The 23,325-nt window shown below is 43.1% G+C and overlaps 1 protein-coding gene across 8 annotated transcripts; it reads left to right on the forward strand.

Moving 5' to 3' along the window:
- Nucleotides 1-48: 48 nt before the first annotated feature.
- Nucleotides 49-21,115, forward strand: LOC132391903 (vomeronasal type-1 receptor 51-like). 8 transcript variants are annotated; one of them, XR_009511376.1, is made up of 3 exons: nt 49-327; nt 514-604; nt 18,580-21,115. XR_009511376.1 is itself a non-coding variant. In XM_059965662.1 (2 exons), the coding sequence occupies exon 1, from the start codon at nt 15,690-15,692 to the stop codon at nt 16,659-16,661; it is 972 nt and encodes a 323-aa protein (XP_059821645.1). In that variant the 5' UTR covers nt 15,017-15,689; the 3' UTR covers nt 16,662-16,672; nt 18,580-21,115. The 8 variants fall into 8 exon arrangements, 1 of the variants encoding a protein (XP_059821645.1); XR_009511380.1 differs by having other exon boundaries at nt 514-546; XR_009511373.1 differs by lacking the exon at nt 18,580-21,115 and adding an exon at nt 4,489-5,901.
- Nucleotides 21,116-23,325: the final 2,210 nt, after the last annotated feature.

The following is a 23,325-nucleotide window of genomic DNA, read 5'->3' on the forward strand; positions in this document are numbered from 1 at the left end:
GCGGGATGACCCGTTTCCTTGACGACAGGGCCCCGTCGTCGCTACTACGCTTGCGCCGCTGGGCCAACATGGCGTCTTCGGTTCTTGATCATGTGGAAGAAGCAAACTTGGTGTAATGATCCATTTTCCTAAGTTAATAAAAAGCCTCATTAATTAGAAAAGAGCTGGAGATAGATAACTCCTTCCCCTCACAGCCGAGAGGAACAAACGCCCGGTACCCATGGCAGTACATGACCAGCAACCCCACCCCATTTGCTCCTGCGCCGTTAGCCCCAGGTCGTGAACAAGTCCACAGTGACATTATCGTGCCTCAACAGTATCACGAAGGTGAGAGAAGACCTGATGGTAGCGGCGCGACGGGTCTTTTCATCGCTGATGTGGTAAAGACCCGTCTTTGAGACAGAAAGCCCCCGCGGAGCGGCTGGATAATGTGATGCAATGAAAGGGGTGTGGGGGAGGAGGGAACACCTGACCATGATCCGTATTGAGCCCGGTCTGCCCTCTCTGTTACAGGAGATGGAAATGGCAGATAAAGGATTTCATCGAGTGAGTTCTACTCGAGTAAAATGCTTTCTGAATATTTGTTCTGTACCTAACCATTTGCGTAAGTATGACAATGTCAAACTTGTCCATCCAGATTTTTCTCACGTACATACCATATGGTATACACTGTAACACCAGTCATACCAGACGGAAACGGTCAGTATGGTCGCACAGGTGCATACTGACTAAGATGCTTCATACAATGTAGTCCTATTAACCTGGGCTTGGCCACCCTTTTCTGCCCATGTACCTGCCCAATTGTATTTTAAAAGTTGCCATATCCGCCTGAAAAACTCCCACATACATGCCAATCTCTTTAAAAAACAAGTTACTTTTCAAGTCCTTATTAAATTGTTGGCCTAAAACATATACCATCTAATTCCTGATTACCCTGCCCTCAGAAAAAGAATGAGTGCACCATAAAAAGCATACAATCCGGATACCTCCTGGCTTGCAATGGCAGCTGCTTTGCCCAAGTCTAAGATAAACCAGAGAGTTATGGATACAGCTCAGCACATCATGGAAACCAGCCCGTCTATACTTTTTGCTGTCTTGTATAACCAAAGATTCCTCCCACTTCAGATTTTCTTTCTACCCCCCCCCCCCCCCCCGCCACCCCCATGTCCGATCGGGCAGAAAAGAGTGTACCACAGTCTCAAGGATAGCTTCTATCTCCTAAGACCGTTGATTGGACCTCTAGTACGATAAGGTGGACTCAGCCTTACAAACTGTCTCATCTTGGCCTTGCATGATATTGTCTACCTGCACTGCCCTTTCTCTGAAATTGTAATACTATATTCTGCATTTTATTGCTTTTGCATGCACTACCTTGATGTTCTGATATGATGAAATGATCAGTATAATTGGCATGTAAACAAAGTTTTTCACTGTACCTTGGTACTGGTAACAATCATAAACCTGTTTACTTCTTTCTGTATCTTTGTCCATCATGATTTGAGCCACCTCTGATGAAGGCTAGTGTATCAAAAGTCTTTTTCCATCACACTGTCTACCATGTTAGGGGAATCATGTGCCTAAACCAGAGCCTTACCGTGATTTGAATTTCCAAAATGCAGCAAGATGGATTGCTTTCATCTGCAACCCAGCACGAGATGAGGAACTGCTGCATGCTTGTTCTTACAGAAACGTGGCTCCAGGACAACATCCCATGCACCATCAATCTTCAGGTCATGCCACTCAGGGACTTTGACTGTGCAAAAGTTTTAGGCACTGATATATAGCTAGGATACATGAGACTTTTACCCAGTACTGTAACAATTTTATGTATTGCACTGAGCTGCTGCTGCTAAAGAAAAGTGAAGATAGTGAAGAAAGTAAAGAGTGCTGCTGCTGCGAGTGGTTATAAACCTGATTCTGATATGGGTCTCTATTGTGGACTGGGAGAGGGGAATCATGGTTGGGAAAGGGGGAAGGGAGAGAGAAGGGTGCAGCAAGCACCTGAGAGACATTCTATAATGATCAATAAACCAATTGTTAGGAATCAAATGACCTGTCTGGTGTCTCAGGGCTGGGTGTGTCTGCACTCACGCTACCCCTCCCTACCCCTGGCACTCCTCCTCTACCACCTGTCCCACACTCCTCATGAGTTGTTCCACCCTCACCATTCCCAATATCCTTTGCTCCTGCAGATTTACAAACTGGATCTCTACTCCATGTTGACAAATACAGTGATGTGCAAAAGTCTTGGACACCCTAGCTATACATGTGTGCCTAAGGCAGTTACACAGTACTGTATTATTGTATGACTATGTGCTGTGGAAACTTTTGTGCAGTGTGTGACAGTATTGTGTTTTGCACCTTGACTCTGGAGGAACACTGTTTCATTTACCTGTATACTGTGCATGTGTATGGTTGAATGACACACTTGAACTTGAACTACACCTATCTAAATTAAACTCCATTTGCTATTCCTTAGCACATTTATATTCTGTTGACTTAGATACCTCTTAATTTTTGATAACCTTCTTCACTGTCAACTAGCAACACACACAAAATGCTGGAGGGACTCAGCAGGGCCAGCAACATTTATGGAAAACTGTAAATAGTTGATGTTTTGGGCTGAGACCCTTCAACAGGACTGGAATAAACAATGAGAAGTCAGAGTAAGAAGGTGTGGGTAGGGGAGGAAGAAGTGCAAGTTGGTAGGTGAAAACAGGAAAAGCGGAGAGGTGAAGTAAAGGGCTGGGAAGTCTATTGGTGAAAGAGATAATGGGTTGGAGAAGTGGGAATCTGATAGTGGAGGATAGATAACCATGGAAGAAAGGGAAAGGGGAGGAGTACCAGGAGGAGGTGACGAGCAGGTAAGGAGATAAGGTGAGAGAGGGAAACAGGAATGGTGAAGGGGGGGGAGGCAATTACTAGAAGTTCAAGAAATCGATGTTCATGCCATCAGGTTGGAGGCTATCCAGACGAAATATAAATAGAATTGAAATGTGCGGCCACAGGGAGATCCTGCTTTTTCTGGCGGATGGAGTCTAGGTGCTCAGCGAAGTGGTCTCCTAAACTATGCTGGGTCTCACCGATATACAGGAAGCCACACTGGGAGCACCAGATACAGTAGATGACTCCAACAGACTCAGAGGTGAAGTAGTCCTTCACCTGGAAGGACTGTTTGGGACCCTGAATGGGAGTGAGGGAGGAAGTGTAGGAGGAGGTGTAACACTTATTCCGCTTGCAAGGATATGAGCCAGGAGGGAGATCAGTGGGGAAGGATGAATGGACAAGAGAGTTGCATGGGAAGCAGTTCCTGCGGAAAGCAGTAATTGAGGGGGGAGGGAAAGATGTGCTTGCTGGTGGGATGGTGAAAGTTACAAAGAATTATGTGCTGGATGGGAATGCTCGTGGGGTAGTAGATGAGGACTACTGAGGACTTCTATATCACTGTCCATTATACTACCTATATTACTGTCATATGGAAACTTGCGTCACTTCTGCCTTCTGCCACTTTTAAGAGTTACAATTTTCTGCTCTCAAGTGCCATATATTCACAATGGATGAATAATCTTCCTTAATTTCTATCCGAAACCAGAGAACTCTTCATCTTTGGAGATGTAAAGAGACTGCATTTGCTGAAATCTGGGGTTTAAAAAAAACCAAAATGCTGGAGGAATTCAGCAGGACAATCAGCATTTGTTGGAGAGTTGAGACCGGTGTCAATGTCCTGAACCGACACCCGTCATCAGAACTAATGCACGCTCTAACCTGAATCATCAGCAAATCCTTCTCTCCTCACCGTTGCAGATATTGCTTGAGTGATGGAGTCTTCTTGCCATTTGCTTTTTGATTCTTCTTCTGTATTTTTCAAAAAGTGTACTTTATTCATAAATTTATAATTATTCAATAAAGATCATAATTCACTGTAACTAATATGTACAGGATTGATGAAGAGTCTCAGCTCAAAACATCGATTGTTTATTCTTGTCCATCAATGCTGCCTGGCCTGCTGAATTCCCCAGCATTTTGTGTGTATTGCCATATCATGAACAGTTGTGGGCCCAGCACTGACCTCTGCAGCAGTCCTCTCTGCGGTGATTGCCAACCAGAAAAACACCTATTTATCCCAACTCTTCTATTGGTGAACCAATATTATATCCATGTTAATACATCACCCACAACTAAATGCATCCCTTTTTGTCTTTTGTATGGCACCTATGGAATGTTTTCTGGAAGTCCAAGTATACAACATCCACCTGTTCCCCTCTATCTACTGCACTCATTATATCATCACAGAACTCCAATAAGTTGGTCAAACAGGACTTGCTCTTCTTGAATCCATGCTAGGTTTGTCCAATGAAACCACTGCTATCCAGATGTCTCTCTACATTTTCCATAATAATATGTTTAAGCATTTTCCCAACTACAGGTGTAAAGCTAAATGGCCAGTAGTTACCTGACTCTTCCCTACATCCTTTTGTTTTTAAACAGTGGCACGCTATTCACTGTCTTCCACTTCACTGGGACCTGCCAGAGATTTTGGTGAATTATCACAAGCACATCTGCTATAACTTTCGCCATTTCTTTCAGTACCCTGGAATACGTCCCTTCAGGACCAGGGGACTTGTCTATGTTAAGTCCCACTAACTTGCTCATCACTATCTCTTCAGTCACAATGCCTGCATCAAGGTCCTCACCTCCTAACATACAGCAGTCCTCATTGAGAAGTCAGCAGCGTAAAGGGTGAACAGCTTCAAGTTCCTGAACGTGAAAACTCAGAGGATCCATCCTGGGCCCAACACATTGATGCAGTCAAGAAGAAGGCACACTAGTGGCTCTACTTTGTTATGAGTTTTGCTATATCACGAAAGACCCTCATAAAACTCTCTATATGTACAGTAGAGAGCATTCTGACTGGTTGCATGACAGCACGACATGGAGGCTCCAATGCACAGAATCACAAAAGACCACAATGATATGGACTCAGCCAGCTCCATCGCAGGAGCCTCCCCACCATGGAGGAAATCTTCTAAAGATGGTGCCTCAGGAAAGTGGCGTCCTCACCATCCGGGATGCTGGGGGGTGGTGTGAGGGAGAGACATCCCAGAGTCCACAGCAAAATCCCATTCAATTCTCAGTGAAAAACATGAAAAGTTCACACAGATGACGCCGAGATTTATCAGTTTCTTCCCTTCCACTATCAGATTTCTGAATGGTCTGTTGATCCATTTTTTTGCACTATTTATAGAGTTTTATGTCTTGCATTGTACTGATGCTGCAAAACAAACAGATTTCATGTCGTATCTCAGTGAAAAAAAATCTGGTTCTGATTCTGAACCTGACTTCCTGCAGCTCCAAGGCAGCAGTTCTGACTGCTGAGCAACTGTGCAGACAGAATAGCTTTATAGATTAACACACAAGATGCTGTAGGACCTTAATGGGTCAGGCAGCAATAGGGAGGGAAATAGATATTTGACATTCCAATCCAGATGAAGGGTCTCAAGCCACACCTGTCCATTTCCCTCCATAGATGCTGTCCGACCACTGAATTCTGACTGCATTTTGAGTGTTGCTCTAGATTATGGAGTCTGTAGTCTCCTGTGTCTCCCCCTAGCTTTATAGTTTCCATGTGATATAGGAGAGGTAGAGAATGTAGAGTTATTTAAGGGGCCTTTTAGTATTATGATGGCTAGGGGAGGGTTTATGGCAGGGGTGGGCAAACTTTTTGACTTGTGGGCCACAAAGGGTTCTAAAATTTGACAGGGACCAGGAGCAGATGGATGGAGTGTTTTGGTAATGCACCTCATAAGAGAAAATAAAATATCATGGGATATGTAGAAAACATGTGCTTTAATTTCAATTGAAAATGAACAAATGCATTACAACAAAATATCTGTCTTTGAAGTCCCATGGTATTTAGCTATTTATTGAAATGACTTTTAAAACACTGAAAATTAAATGAATAAAATACAGCTTTTTTAAATAGTAACAGTTATTATTTTAAAGCACTGAAAATTCTGTTATCCTTCAAGATATTATCATCATCACTCTCCTCCTGACTGTCTTTATTTCAAAAACGGTAGGAGATGCAGGTCTACTTGTCCTGCTCCTTCTTATTCAATTGTCCCCTGTGCCAAAACTCAACAACGACCAGCACAAAGACAGAACAGTGACAGCGCGCCAGTATGCGGAGCGCGTTATTTGATCTGGAGCGCATTTTTTATTTTGAGAACATACGTGCACCTGCGCACTACTCATGTCCATCACATAACAGAAATAACATGTAACATGTAAGGCTTATTGAAAAAAATATTTTCAAATCCATTTTTTACATAACACAACAAAGAAACTTATTTTTAATTTCAGTGGGAACAGTGTTGTTGGTCTCCCTTTTTAGCCAGCGCATCAAAGTCTGGATTTAGTTTTGTTGTGGCGATTCTCAGGATGGATCTGAGGTGTTGGTCAATTAACTTGGATCTGTGGCTGGCTTTGTTGATGTTCATGACGCTGAACGCCTGTTCACACAAATAGGTCGAGCCGAACAAAGAGTAAAGCGCAAATGTGGAGTAATACGCTGCACCTCAACAAAGGTCAATGTATATAGAGTGCGTCATCTATTGGGAAAATGCCAGAATTGTGGGGAAAAAACGTTAACAAGGTTTATTAATATAATTTCATCAAGTTCTGTGGGCCGGATTAAAAAGCTTAACGGGCTGCATATGGCCCGCGGGCCGTAGTTTGCCCATGCCTGGTTTATGGGGAAAATGAGCAAAGGCAGGTCCTAAAACTCTTGAGAGTCATGCTTCTTATCTGTTTTTTTTTACCCCCCAGAGCGTAGGGGGCTGAGTGGTGACCTTACAGAGGTATATAAAATTGTGAGCAGCATAGATGGGGGCAGTCTTTTTGCCAGGATAGGCAGGTCTATTACTAAAGGATATTTAAGGTGGGAGGAGAGAGCGATATAAAAAGGACCTGAGGGGGTATGTTTTTACATAGAGATTGGTGGGTATGTTGAATCAGTTGCCAGAGGAGCTATAGAGGCTGTACAATTATTATTATGTCTGAAAGACATTTAGACAGGTACATACATAAAAAAGGCCTGTAGTGAGATGGGCCAAACACAGGCAAACTGGACTAGCTGGGATAGACATTTTGGTCAGCACAGATGAGTTGGACCAAAGGGATTGTTTCCGTGATGTATAACTGTGATATTATTTTAGAATACCACTATACCATTTTGTAGACAACATGCATCACTATACAAAATACTGGAAGAACTTGTAACAGTACAGCATTTTGTGACAATTCTAAGTTTTCTCATTGATTTGCTTGGAAGTGTAGTTAATGCTGTTATACAAGGAACTGGTGCAGATTGATCTGTGGGTCACGGATAGCACATTTTCCTTTCAGTCAAAAGATTGTGTGCTCCAGACTCACCATGTTGCATTGAGCACCAGAGCTTCAACAGGTGATCCTGAATGGAGAAGTAAAGCTGTGTTCGAGGGGTTAGCAACTGGATGGGATGCTGAAACAAAGCTCCGTCTTTCTGAGGTGGACACTAAAGAATCAATATTGCTGTACTGTTCTTGGTGTCTTGTCAATATTTACAACTTGTTCAACATTACCAAACATATGATCTGACCATAGTTGTTTGTATAAGCCACTGCACACTAACAATATTGCATGCTTTACAATAGTGGATATACAGTACATTAAAAGCATTTAATACACCAACAACTCTTCCCCTCCTCTATTTCCCACTCTGGCCACCTACCTCTTCTCACCTGTCTATTGCCTCTCCCTGGGTCCCCTCCTCCTTCACTTTCTCATATGGTCCACTCTCCTCTCCTATCTGATTCCTTTCTTTCTAGCCCTTTACCTTTCCTACCCACGTGGCTTCACCTATCACCTTTCAGCTAGCCTCCCCCCCCCCAACCTTTTTATTCCCCCTTCCTTTTCTGTCCTGAAGAAGGGTCTCAGCCCAAAATGGCTGTTTATTCATTTCTATAGATGCTGCCTAACCTGCTGAGTTCCTCCAGCAATTTGTGTGTGATGTCTTGAAAGTGATGTAACCAGTGCCCAGTTAACAAAAAGTCTAGCACACACAAAGGGAGCTATGATGGCTCTGGACGGGCACATTTTCCGGAATATTGGATGCTATTCTAATTTATAACAACACATTTTAGTGCATTTTAAAAACAATGCTACACAATAGTAGAATAGATCTTTCAAAGAAAATTCCCTCTGTTCTCGTTAAGCAGTTGGTGGAAGGATAAGCAGCTTTAAGGTCTTGGGTATGAACATCTCAGAGGGTCTATTTTGGCCCCAACACACGAAGAAGACACGCCAGTCCTCTACTTTGATAGGAGTTTGAGGAGATGTGGTATGTCACCAAAGACACTAGATTCCTATAGATGTACGGCGGGATGCATTCTGACTGGTTGTATCACTGGTATCGCTGTGCCCAATGCACAGGTTCACAAGAGAAGGCAGGGGATTGTAAACTCAGCCAGATCCATCACGGACACAACCCACCCCGTGATCGAGGCTATCTTCAAGAGTGGGTGCCTTGAGAAGGCAGCATGTAATATGAAGGACCCCTGCCATCTGGACATGGTGTTACATACCCCGTAACTGGGTTTACAGACCAGCAAAGATAGTCTGGAGTCCGGTGGTAGCAAAACTAAAGGTGTTTATTAGTAGACTATGCAATACAGTATCAAAAATGCAAATATACATATAAAACAGGTTAGCAGTAATAAACATAGAAGTGTAGAAATAATAATAAGCAATCATAAACAAACTGTCAATGTCTAGGGGTAAATGAATTGTCATAGCAGAGTATAAAGTTCAGTTCAGTTCATGCGTACTGAGGTAGTTATGGTTGTTGTAATCGTTGGAGAGAGAGAGAGAGAAAGAGAGAGCGAGCGAGATGTAACAGCTGCAGCAGGCAAACCTTCTGTTGCTTTCTGATTCCGTTGTACCGTTGTGATCATTCAGCTTGACCCCTCTGTTCTTGAGCTAGACCATTCTTCTGTGGTAGACTCGTCACTCTGGTGTGAGTGGATACTCACACAAGGCCCCACCGGCCCTGTCATCACACTGTGAGCTTTGTTGACCGATCTCCTGATTCGGTCACCGAAGCCCCTACCTTCCTGTGGGTTCACAACACTCAGTCACTGTCCACTGGTGTGTCTGAAGGGTGTCTCCCAGACCTGTCTTTTGTCCCTACCAACGGGGTCTCAGCTATCCATCGACTCTGAATGACTGTGTCCATCAAATCAGGCCACTCCTGCTGTCTCCTCAGGAATGTGAACGAGCAAAGTAAAGTCCTTGTAGTGAAAGGTAAACAATCCAGGAAGAGTCAAAATACAATAAATCAACAGTCTCTCCCTTTTATCTGTAGCAGATGTTCCTGCCTCTGTGCTTCATCTCTCTCTCTCTCATTAGCAGCATAGCAACAGCAATAGTTCATAGTTCTCAGGAGGGGGGTTGGGGAATGGTTAACTCTGCACCCCACTTCCATCAAGTCTGTTCATCACTCATGACAATGGCACCTTTTTTTTTTACTGTCATCATGGAAGAAGTACAGGAGCTTGAAGACCAACATCCAGCAATTCTCCCCTACTCCGTCACATTTATGAATAGTCCAAGGACAATACCTCATTGGACATTAAGGCTAGGCACAGCTCAAACGGCATCTGTCAATTCACCAACGACACAACTACTGTTGTCAGAATCTCAGAACATCAGCAAGGCCAAGGAATTGATTGTGGACTTAAGGAAATGGAAATCAGGACAATACACATCATTCCTCACTGAGGGGTTAGAAGTGAAAAGGGTGAACAGTTTCAAGTGCAAGCCACACAAAATGCTATAGAAACTCAATGGTCAAGCAACATCTATGGAGGGGAATAAATAGTTGACATTTTGGGCTGAGGCTTTCATCAAGAAAGTGGAGGGAGGAGGAGTACAAGCTGGCAGGTGATAAGTGAAACCAGGTAAGGGGTAGGGGAGTGGAAATGAAGTGAGAAATTGGAAGGTGATAAGTGGAAAAGGTAGGAGATAAGAGTGGACCATGGGAGAAAGGGAAGAAGGAGGGACACCAAAGGGTGAGGTGAAGAAATGGATTGCGGAATGGAAACAAAGAGAGGGGGGGGGGTCGGTAAAGTACTGGAAGTTACTGAAATCAATGTTGATGCCATTGAACATGGAGATGGAGGAGCAACGTTTCATATTTCCTCTTCCTCCATGTAGTTTGAAGCTAACCAGATGGAATATGAGATGTTGATCCTCCAAACTGAGTGTGGCCTTATTGTGGCAGTAGAGGAGGCCAGGAACTAGCATGTCAGAATGGGAATGGGAAGTGAAATTGAAATGGGAGGCCACCAGTAATAATCTGCCTGTTGTGGTTGACAGAGTGAACTAACTTACATCTTTCTTTTCCCCAGTTCTGAGAGAGCTACAGATCAGAAACATTGACTGCTTCTCTCTCCACAGATTCTGCCTCACCTGTTGAATTTATCATTAGTCTAAGTTGTTTGGAAATACATCTTTTAAATAATGGAACAAAATTAATACTGACACCACAACTGCCATTCAGTAAAAGTGATGTGGGAATTAAACAAAACAACAGTGAGGGAAATTTTAAAAATAGTGAAAGCTATAATGCAGCCCTAGTTATGTTTGTTCTCAGAGTTTCAGAATTGAATTTAAATATCTTTGTAGCCATTATTTACACTTACTTGTTTTGGTAGTCTTCTGTAGCTGAGTCCTTTTGATGATTTTCCTTTTTAGCTAACTTTATCTATTGGCTTTGCTTTTGAACTTATTATACTGAACATCTCAAATTAACTATATCATAGCTGATATCAGCTATAATTAAGAGGAGGAATATTATCCAGCTATCCCACTGCTCGTTGCACCCCATTCCTTCCTCCTACCTAATATAAGTGCAAATGTCTGATGAGAACATACCACATCAACCTACAGGTAGATTGAAAAAAAATCAACCAGATTTTCTATTCCTAATTATTGGAACCAGAACATGAGTCCTTCAGGGAAGGACATTATAAAATATGGGGACATTCACCTCAATCCCTCTTTCTTAACATTCAGTATAGGTAGTTAACATCATCTGCCTAGATGCATAAAATTGGACAACTGACCAAAGTGGCAGACCATAAAATATGGGAGCAAAATTAGGTCATTTGGTCCATCAGGTCTGCCCCACCTTTTTATCATGGTTGATCCAGTTTTCCTCTCAGCCCCAATCTTCAGCCTTCTCCCCGTATCTGACCAATTAAGAACATTGATTTTACATAGATAGAATAGTACAGCACATTACAGGCCCTTCGACCCACAATGTTGTGCCCACCCTCAAACCCTGCCTCCCATATAACCCCCCTCCTTAAACTTCTCCATATACCTGTCTAGTAGTCTCTTGAATTTCACTAGTGTATCTGCCTCCACCACTGACTCAGGCAGTGCATTCCACGCACCAACCACTCTCTGAGTGAAAAACCTTCCTCTAATATCCCCCTTGAACTTCCCTCCCCTTACCTTAAAGCCATGTCCTCTTGTACTGAGCAGTGGTGCCCTGTGGAAGAGGCGCTGGCTGTCCACTCTGTCCATTCCTCTTAATATCTTGTACACCTGTATCATGTCTTCTCTCATCCTCCTTCTCTTCAAAAAATAAAGCCCTAGCTCCCTTAATTTCTGATGATAATCCATACTCTCTAAACCAGGCAGCATCCTGGTAAATCTCCTCTGTACCCTTTCCAATGCTTCCACATCCTTCCTATAGTGAGGCGACCAGAACTGGACACAATACTCCAAGTGTGGCCTAACTAGAGTTTTATAGAGCTGCATCATTACATTGCATCTCTTAAACTCTATCCCTCGACTTATGAAAGCTAACATCCTATAAGCTTTCTTAACTACCCTATCAACCTGTGAGGCAACTTTCAGGGATCTGTGGACATGTACCCCCAGATCCCTCTGCTCCTTCACACTACCAAGTATCCTGCCATTTACTTTGTACTCTGCCTTGGAGTTTGTCCTTCCAAAGTGTACTACCTCACACTTCTCTGGGTTGAACTCCATTTGCCACTTCTCAGCCCACTTCTGCATCCTATCAATGTCTCTCTGCAATCCTTTACACTATCTACAACACCACCAACCTTTGTGTCCTCTGCAAACTTCTGCAAACTTGCCAACCCACCCTTCTACCCCCTCATCCAGGTCATTAATAAAATTCACAAAAAGTAGAGGTCCCAGAACAGATCTTTGTGGGACACCACTAGTCACAACACTCCAATCTGAATGTACTCCCTCCACTACCACCCTCTGCCTTCTGCAGGCAAGCCAATTCTGAATCTACCTGGCCAAACTTCCCTGGATCCCATGCCTTCTGACTTTCTGAATAAGCCTACCGTGCGGAACCTTGTCAAATGCCTTACTAAAATCCATGTAGATCACATCCACTGCACTACCCTCATCTATATGCCTGCTCACCTCCTCAAAGAACTCTATCAGGCTTGTTAGGCACGATCTGCCCTTCACAAAGCCATACTGACTGTCCCTGATCAGACCATGATTCTCTCAATGCCCATAGATCCTATCTCTAAGTATCTTTTCCAACAGCTTTCCCACCACAGATGTGAGGCTCACTGGTCTATAATTACCTGGACTATCCCTACTACCTTTTTTAAACAAGGGGACAACATTCGCCTCCCTCCAATCCTCCGGTACCATTCCCGTGGACACAAGGACATAAAGATCCTAGCCAGAGGTTCAGCAAGCTCTTCCCTTGCCTCATGGAGCAGCCTGGAGAATATTCTGTCAGGCCCCGGGGACTTATCCGTCCTAATGTATTTTGCAACTTCCAGTACTTCTAACATCCCCCTTCCCCTCCTCTTCGTTTTCATTCCCCATTCCATTTTCTTATCCTTTCTTCTTGCCTGTCCATCACCTCTCTCTGATGCCCCTCCTTCTTTCCTTTCTCCCATGGTCTGCTCTTATCACCTATCAGATTCCATCTTCTTCAGCCCTTTACCTTTGTCACCTATCACCTTCCAAATTCTCACTTCATTTCCATTCCCCCAACCACTCATCTTCCTCCTCACCTGGTTTCATTTATCCCCTGCCAGCTTGTAGAGGTAGAGGCATGTATGCTATCTTACTGAAACATACTAAGGACAAAATGGGATGAACGCTAGGAAGGTTTTTCCTCTCAAGAAGAATCCAGCACTGGGGACGAGCTCTCAGAAGCAGTGCCCATTTAAAACTAAGATGAGGAAGAATTTCTTCTTTCAGAAAGTTGAAAGTCTTTGGAATGCCTTACCAAAGAGAGTAAATGGTGCATCATCCTTGTTTTTTTTTCTGAAGACTGAATCCGATAGATATCTGTTAGTAAGGAAATCAAAGAATGTGGGGAAAGGGCAAGAAAGTGAACCTGAGGATTATTCGATGAACTATGATCCTATTGAATGGTGGCTGGGCAATGAAGAACCTAATAGCCTACTCATGTTGATTCTCGTTGTGATCTCAGAGAAAAAAATTCATACGACATTTGAGAAGAATTGGGCCATTTGGTCCCTCGAGTCTGCTCTGCCATCTCATCCTGGCTGCCATAATGTAAAGTGATCAAATCAAATGTTAAAATAATAAAAATGCAGAGAACCATCAAAATACAAATAACCCTATCCAGTAAAGCATGTCATACTGAGTGACTGACAATAAGCAATGTCCACAGCTCTTCGTGGATGACCACTATCCCAGCATCGGTATTACAGTCAGCAAGCTGATACATGGAAATCAGAGATCCCCATTTGAGTAGCGGGAGAGATCTGGGGAAGGAGTGGGTGGAATTCTGCTCCTTGATGAAGTGGGACAGGATGTGAAGTTAGAAAATTGGGAGGTTAGTAAGGATGTGGCAAAAGAAGGGGAACTGCAAAACAACTTTAGCCACGGTTGGGGGAAAGGCGGTGTGTTCAACGTCACTGCCAATTACCAGACGCAAGAAGAAGGTAAATCTACTGAGTGTGTTCGATAGAGACCTGTCCCAACAAAGCAGCATCATGCTGTTGTGAGATACTCATGAGTTAGCATGTTGTAATGTCCTGCGATAATTAAGGACCTATCTGACCGTTGTCAGTCAAATACAGATTGTGATACGTTAGTCGGCCATTCACTCCAGTGAATGGAGGGATTACTGGAAGGATTAGCAGACTGGTGTGGGAAAACATGAAATATTACAGGCATTGTTAGCATTAATATGATAACGTTAGTCATTAGGTAGTTTAGGCTAGGGCAAAATCATCTTTCTTGATAAGCTTTTTAAAAATTAACACAAATACTAACATTCTTTACTTAGTTAAACATAGGCTAATAACGAAAACAATATTAGTTGAAAGAAAAGCTACCCAGCAGTAAACGGGTGAGCAGAACATGTAAGTTTACAAATTCAGCAATTTTTACAGTAACTCGTTACTGCTTCGGTGTGACGTCAATATTCATGCCGATCAAAGCACCACCACCTGCTGGTACTCATCGGTCACTGCAGGCTATTTCCTTTTTACATCGAAATTCTGTGTGAAAGTTGCATTTCAATTCATTCTGGAATGGGATTGAGGGTAAATAGTTCAAAATATGAACATTTATAGAGGATAAAAAGATAAGAAGATGACTGTAAGTGCTTCCCCCTTTCGAAAATACCATGAGATAGGAAGAATGCCTTCGGAAATCTGAGATTATCTATGATGAAACAGTGCAGTCAGTATTGGAGGATAATTGAATAACCTTTACAAAAAATGGCCCCACGCCTGCACATATTGGTATTGGTTTATTATTATCACACTACCAAAATACAGTAAAAAACTTCTGTTTGCACGTCATGCCATACGGAAGTACATTGAGGAAGTTGGGCGGGTGGGGGGGGGGGTTAATTTGCCATTTCTTGTTTCCAGTGAGCAATAGATCAATGATTCCTGATCCCTGTGACATTATTCGGAGATAATCTCGTTCCTGTTGCTGGGACTTAGCTGTGCACAAACAAGTTGATAACGTCGGATAAACTGCACAACCAACAGGAGAGCTCCGAAACTAAGGACAGTGATATATAAAAACGGTTTTTAAAATGTTTTAAACATCTGAAACCCTATCGTTGGTAAAGTCCTGAACAAGGGTGAACTTCACTTGGAGCAGCGGGAAAATCCCGCGAATGCTGGATCGGAAACAGCAGGCTGGAAGGACTCCGGGTGGTGAGACTGTGCCGGCTGCGAACATCCAGGTTCGGGCAGGGACTCTTCCCCAGGTGACGCCGCTGCTCCACGCGTCGCTGCTTCGGAGTGAACTTCATGGCTCCTGCTTAACCTCACCAGCCACTCAACCTCTGCCGGATCCCGTTCCTATAAAATCAAAACAAACAAACAAACAAACACACACACACACACACACACACACACACACACACACACACACACACACACACACACACACACACACACACACACACACACACACACACACACACACACACACACACCTGGTTTACTGTTTCTATGGCGATGTGGTCGAGTGATTGTTGCTCCGTCATTTAGCCGCAGAATATAAATAACCTGGAAACACGGACTGGAAAGGAGAAGTTTTTTTTGTGTCCAGCCCTCAAGGGGGGAGGGGGGAAGACAAAGATGTTAGAAAGAGAAGAGATTCCATTTATGGTGGTGTTCGTGGCTACCATTTTATTGGGCACTACGGGGAATGTCATCGTGCTTTTCGCGTTCATCAGCAACGCGGTGAAACACAGGCGTTTCCCGCCGCTGGACAGAGTGATCGTGAACAAGACCTTCGTTAACTTGCTGCTCTGCTTCTACCAGGGCGTCCCGCGAGTGCTGATGTTCTACGGCGTCGAGCTATTCGAGGAGACGAGCTGTATCATTCTGGTCTATCTGAGCTCCTCGCTCAGGTCCATCAGCATCTGGACGGTCTCCAACCTCAGTTTCCTCCACTTGATCAAAATTAACAGACCTCGCTGCGCTCTGGCCAGTTACATCAGCAGCCACCAGAGCGGTTATGTCAACGTGACCATCAGCGCCTTGTGGCTCACCAGCTTCGTCTTCTACATCCCCTACACGCTGGACAAGATCATTCACCTGTCGCAGGAGAACGAGTCCAGCCCGGTGAAGTACATCCCCAGTTCCAGCTGCAATGGCTTGTCCACCAGCCCCGCCTCTGACATCGTGACTTACATCTCGGTCAGCCTGGACCTCATCGCCATCCTCTGGGTGGTAGTTCTGAACGCTCTGATCATCCAACTTCTCTGCAAGCATCAACGGCGAGTGGCGGCGGCGGGTCAGGGCTTGAATTCGGCCAACAAGACCCCGCTCCAGGCGACCCGCATCCTTGTTTCCCTGCTCTGCATCTACGTGGCCTGCTGGATCTCCAACGATATCGTCTGGATCATGCTGATAGCGAGGATAACTCCCGACCAAGCTCGGAGCCAGACTCTGAAATACACCTCCAGTTTCCTCTCTTCACTCTACTACTCGGCCAGCTCGTACGTCCTGGTTTTCGGGCACAGGAACGTAAAAGAGGTGTTCGATCCGTTCTGCAAACGCTTGAAACAGAGAAAAACTACGCATTTTCAAGATGTGGAGATATAGTTTGACGTTTGGTAGGGTTTTTAAAAAAGCAAATTAACCAGTCAAAGGCAATTGAATATTAACAACGTGACCAGTTTACTGTCTGGCTAAGGATGGATGTTGACGTATTGTGTGTGTAGAAAGGCTTACACTGGGTTTGTGGTCATTTGTAATTATAACGTAGAGTGGGGGGATAACTTTAGAAGGACAGTATGATGCAGAAGATAATGCATTTGGGCTATTGTGTAAGATCTTTTCAAAGAAAAAAAGATGAGCTTATAGGACAGTGTGATGCAGAATGTCTGTGTTTGGGCTATTGCCTTTGGTGGAGTTACTCCTACCACTCCCATCAGCTGCCAGGAAGGACCTCAGCTGGACCTCTGAGGCCCAGTCACTGGCCAGGGATTGCTCTGCCTTGCAGGTCAGCTATAGTAGTGAAGCCTCCAAGACTCGGGAGGTTGCCTGGGCAGAGATGGTAAGCCCAAACAGGGGCTGGGTTGAGGATGATCCTGTCCAGTACACAGCTAAGGCTCAGTGGAGTTTTATAAAGGCTCTGTCCTGCTCTCATAAGTCTGTGCACAACGCTACTGTTAATAAGACCAGATATCATGCTTGTTTTTCTTAAACAGACTCTCAGTCTGTCCTGTCACCTCTAGTGGCCTGTGTGAATGTCGGTTCTGTTTTGGAGATGCAAAAGAAATGCAGCTGCTGGAATCTTGAGCAACAAACAACCTGCTGGAATCACTCAGAATTTTCAGGTCCAGGTTTTACATCAGGTCCAAAATGTTGCCAATTCCTTTCCTCCCACTGAGTTCTTCCAGCAGTAGTTGCTTCCTTTTTTTTGAGTGCCCTTTAAAATGTTCAGAATGCTTTCCCCATGCTTCCATCAAAATGTATCACATTAAGTTCCATCCACCATGTGAATACTCGTTTTGACAACCGACATTCTCCGGAAGCCTGTTGTTATTTAGAACATTCCTTAAGTTTCATGCCAGGAGGGTCTGTGACCCCTGGGGCATAACAAACTCCTTTCTAAAACTAAAAAACACCTGATGAATGAATTCCTTACCAAGGAAGAGCAAATATTAAATGGTTTTAATTAGATTATGGGGGTTGTTTGACTGTTCATTTTGTGTTACTGCAAAGTGATAGTACTGAGCTAGGAAGGATGATAAAGGGAGAGCAACATCACTTTGTTGAATCTGGATTAATCAATTGAGATTGAAAGTTTGCAATAGACGGGTTATGCAGTTTGTGCTTTCTAACAGCTCTCAGTGCTCACACACACACGCACACATATGAAGGTGAAGTCAACATCCCCCTCCACCTTCACCACAACCATATGGTTTAACAGCAGGAGATACCAAACCAGTTTTAGATAGCACTGGATTTCCTAGATTTATACATTTATAAATTTACTATTAACTGGGCAGAGAGAGCCAGGGAGTTAAGTATAGTTCTGCCAGACCAGATTGCAATTCAGACTAATGAAATACAGATTGCCGCTCTAAAATAATCAAGGTAAGATTGTTTTTCAATTAGCTACGGGTTACTTATATCTTTTTTCTGAAAAAACTTATTGGACCCTTAACTCCCATTGTTGACATCCTGTCTCCATTGTCCGAAGTCAATGATATGGTTGGAGTTCATCATTGTTTCTGTAATCCATTGTATTCACTGTACAGGGGATCGGCAGCACCAGAGTCCTGTTGGCCGGGCTTACCCGTTTCCACCTTCCATGATGGGGATTTTGAGTGGCGAGCTGAAATAACATTACTTGTAAATTATTGCCTCATACCTTGTTCTTTGTCCTTTCAATTATTTACACTTCATTCTTTACAAACCATAACCATTAATGTGATCCATGAAATTATGTCTATGTGGGCAAAAAAGCTCTAGTCTTTCTAACCCTATCCTCCATGTTTTTTTTTTCATTTAGGGATACAGCACAGTAACAGGACCCTCCGGCCCAATAAACCCATACCTCCCAATTATATCAATGTATCCAATTAACCTACCAACCCGTACATCTTTGGAATGCAGGAGGAAACTGGAGCACTTGGAGGAAACCCAGGCAGTCACGGGGAGGATGTACAAACTCTTTACAACAGCAGTGGGATTTGAACTATTATATTGCTGGCACTATAATAACATTATGCTACCTGCTATGCTACTGTGCCACTGTCGATGGCACGTGTTCTTTTAGGTTAAGGCACTACAAGTTATTTTCTCAGGATATTAAAACCATGTTGCTCTATAAATTTCCCAGTTTATCCGCTATTAATAGATCTCCTTTCAAAATGCAAAACCAACCATCAATGAGGATCATTAATTTGTATACTCAGGTCCAGAACTAGCTCTCAGAATGACCTAGAGAGTAGCACTGCTTATTGTGAATGTATGAATTGGATGGCTGGACCTCAGTAAGATACACAGAAAATTAAATATACAATTAAGGATTGCTGGCTGCAATATTCTTCTGTTAAGCAAGTTGAGTGATAATTGTGGTTCATTGAGAGTTTCCAAGCATTTCCTACAGCGGGGGTGTCTAGGACCAGAGGGCACAGCATCAGAATAAAAGGATGTCCATTTCGAACAGAGATGAGCAGGAATTTCTTTAGCCAGAGGGTGGCAAATCAGTAGAATTCCATGCTGTAGATGGCTGTGGAGGTCAAGCCATTAGGTTGGCCTCCACAAAGTGGAGGTTGACAGGTTCTTGATTAGTAAGGGCGTCAAAGATTATGGGGAGAAGGCAGGAGAATGGGATTGTGAGGGGTAATAAATCAGCCACGATGGAATAGCAGAGCAGACTCAATGGATAAGGTGGACTAGTCACACCATTGAAATACATGGATCTGTGTGAAGTTGATGAAGGTCACCAGCACCATTACCTGAAGGGCAATTTGGCATGGGTACTAAACAATAACCTTTTCAGCAATGCCCGTATTCTAAAAATGACTAACTAAAAGCATACATGAAAGGCATGTGATGAATTCAGCAGAAATAGTTATTTGTTTACTTTAGTACAAATAAAATGTCAATAGTGTTGTGAGGAACATGGTAAGTTGTATAGATGACAAATTGCGAGATGATCCACTTTGGTATACGAAACAGAATGACAGAGCATTTTTAAATGGTGAATGATTGAAAATTAAAGCACACAAAATGTTGGAGGAACTCAGCAGGTCTGGCAGCATTTATGGAGAGGAATAGACAGCTGACGTTTCGGGGTAGACCCTTCATTAGGACTCATGATTGAAAAGTGTTGGTGTTGAGAGGATATCCATTGTGTGTAAATCACTGAAACTCAACAGAGTGGTTCAATAAGCATTTGGGATGGCAAACAGTAAAGTGACAAGATTTTGTGACTAAGTGATAAATGTGCTCATTAGTGCGAGCTGTGTAACATCATGAGCCTGCTGGAGGTGGGCAGATGCAAAGGACCAATGCTCCCACCTCTGCTTGCCTTCCTGTCTCTGATTGTCTTGCCCACACAGGAGGGCGAGGTTGGGTGGGGGTGCTCTGGTTTAAGCCCAAGGCTTATGGTGGCACAATGTAGGCCTTCCCTGACCAGTGGGCAGTGCCGGCATTGGACAGCTTCAGGACAGGCCAGGAACATTATTATTTAAGTGATGCGGTTTCTTCTTTTATCATTTAATTTCCTGATAGCCTTGATTCTTTAACAGTGACCACATTTGGTTGATAACTGTGAGGCACTCCGGTGCTCCTTGCTTCCCAGTTGACTGCTTTCTCATTGCTTACTAAGAAAAGGTTATCAGGGAATTGCTCACATTTATATAACACTACCATTATGTACCTATTGCTTTCTTTGTTCCTTCTCTCTCCCCATGAACAGATTTACCAGGTTTTTCCCTCTCCTGTTATAATTTTCCAAATTGGGGAAATATAGGTGTTGATCTGCTACTGAAAATCTTGCTATGTTTGTGAGATACAATTTCTCTTTTGTTTAAAAGGTGGTAGAAAGTTCATTGTATCCTTAATAACATATTCTCATCAGCACTGCCTATTATTTTAAGATTCAGTTATCTAACACATTGCAGATTACATAACAACCACCGGTTGGTTTTATACTTGCCTGGTGATTTTTTTAAAAATTGCATATGGACTCCAGTCATGTATTAAAACAAAATATTTATTTTGCACAGTTTGTCATAACTCTCTGACTTTAATGCTTTTGATTTGGAAATGTCATTGTGGAACTGCATTTTGCATTACTTAACGCAGATATTTTGACAAAACAACAATCATTTGAAATCTACGCACATGAACCACAGGTTTTCACTGTTGTTGTCACACTATATAAAGTCATGTAAAAAATTTATTTTATAAGCCATTTGATCAAATCCTTGTTTTTAAACGCCAAATGCAGTGATTTTGTTAAAATGCAGAGGTTGTATTTATATATCCAACTCAGTGAAATGATGCTACAAAACAATTGTTATCATGCAAGATTTATGCAAAACAAAACCTTTCACACATTTTAAGTCAATAAAATGTATTTTTAAAGTTCTCATGAAATATTAATGATTTAAAGCCAAGAAAATATAGATCTGATCAACAGCATAATCTAGAAACACACATCATGTAAAGCTTTCTCTGAGGAGAGTAAAACTCACTGGTTCAAAATTCCTCTTTTGCCAAAACAAATAAATATCTTTTTTTTCCCAATTGACACTCTGCTAACAAAGCTGTGGAAGCACCTGGCTTTCAGACAGATAGGGAATTGTACAGCACGGAAATATGCCATTCAGCCCATCTTGTCCATGTGGGCCAGTGGGCTCCCTTCTGTATTAATCCCATCTCTCAGCACTTGGTCCATAGGCCTTTCTGCCTAAGTGATTCATGTAGTCTTCTGAGCACTCCTTAAAAGTTGTCTGTAACCCATCTTCTACCACTTCTTTGCAGGTTCTTACCACTGTCCAAGTGAAGAAAGCCCCTCTCATATTCCCTCTGAACTTCTTCTTACCCTAAACCTATGTCCTCTAGTTACATCCACCTCTAATATGGGCAAAGAGTCCCTGGAGCTTAACCCATCTAAACTCATAGTTTAATGTTCCATAATTATGACCCTTTTTAAACTCTTCTGCACCAGCAAAAACAGATCTGGCTGCTCCAGTTCCTCCTCATAATTGCAATGCTCTATCCCAGGCAAGGCTCTGTTGAATCTCCTCTCTACGGACTCCAGTGCTATTACATCCTTCCTCTACCTTGATGACCAGAACACCTTGCAGTTCTTCAGCTGAGATGTGACAAGGGTTTAATAACTTGGAGCATAACCTCCCCACTTCTCTATTCAATATACTGACTAAGGAAGGCCAGTATACCGTCAGCCTTCCTAATTGCGTCTACCAGTGTCACCACCTTCAATGATTTTATAGCTTGTACTCCAAGGTCCCTCTGTTCTTCAATACTCTCTAAGAACCTCTCCTTCATAGTGTGTGATCCACCCTCCTTGTTGCTCCCAAAATACAAACATCACCTCACATTTAGCTTAAACCATTTCCATTTTAAAGTCCATTTCACCAAAGCATTAGTATCCCTATTCAGCATGAGACTGTCTACAAATCCACCAATCTTCATGTCACCGGTGAACTTACTGATTGTGCCTCGCACCTCCACAACCAAGTCACTCACGTCTATGGAACATAAAACATTACAGCACACTACAGACCGCTTAACCTTTGCTAAGATCAATCTAATCCTTCCCTCCTACATAACCTTCCATTCTTCTGTCCTCCATGTGCCCTGTGTGTACACAAATAGCAAGGGTCCTGACCCTGATCCTTGAGGGTTGCCACAAGCAGCCAATCACAAAGAACCGTACCATCCAAAGTGGATCATCTCACAATTTGTTATCTATACAATTTACCATGTTCCTCACAACACCATTAACATTTTACTTGTACTAAAGTAAACAAACAACTCTTCCTGCTGAACTACCCTTCAGGTAATGGTGCTAGTGATCTTCATCAACTTCACACAAATCCAAATATTTCAATGGTGTGACTAGACTTCTAGACCATCAGAATCAGTCCATTTGCCCATTGAGTCTACTCTGCCATTCCATCATGGCTGACTTATTACCCCTCTCAACCCCATTCTCCTGTCTTCTCCCCATAGTAGCGTGGTCTCCACAGCTATTTACTCCATGGAATTGCACAGACTTGCCACCCTCTGGCTAAAGAAATTCCTCCTCATCTCTGTTCTAAACGGCAAGAACATTTTGGCCTAATTAAGTGACAGCCTTACTTAGTTGAAGTTTCATGGAATTAGTCAAAAAGGTATAAAAAAAAGACAAACTGCCATTTAACTGAGTAACAAATTATGTATTTAAATGAAATGCAGAACAAATCAGAACACGACTAATACTGCTGGGGGTTGTCCGACGATGACAGGAAACCTGTGTGGGAGAGTTTTTAAAGTGGAAAGCCATTGCAGCATTTCCACTCTATTGACCTCAGTAGCCCGGATCCAGTGATACAAGCAGATGTCACAACTGGGATCTTCCCTGCTTGTGGTGGATGAACATAACTTCTTCTCGTCATGCCCTTCGGTCTCCATTGCTGAACTGCCTTCCTGGCTGTTGGGTCTCACCCGCCCAGACTGCTGGAGCTGACTTCACACGCTAGGACAGGCAAGTCCCTATCTCACCGGGGTATGAGGC

Source organism: Hypanus sabinus, chromosome 3 (genome assembly GCF_030144855.1).
Source record: "Hypanus sabinus isolate sHypSab1 chromosome 3, sHypSab1.hap1, whole genome shotgun sequence".
In the NCBI taxonomy this organism is placed as follows: Eukaryota; Metazoa; Chordata; class Chondrichthyes; order Myliobatiformes; family Dasyatidae; genus Hypanus; species Hypanus sabinus.

Bases quoted from the DNA above. Each gene is read 5' to 3' on its own strand.
- LOC132391903 (XM_059965662.1), top strand. From the start codon at position 15,690: ATGTTAGAAAGAGAAGAGATTCCATTTATGGTGGTGTTCGTGGCTACC.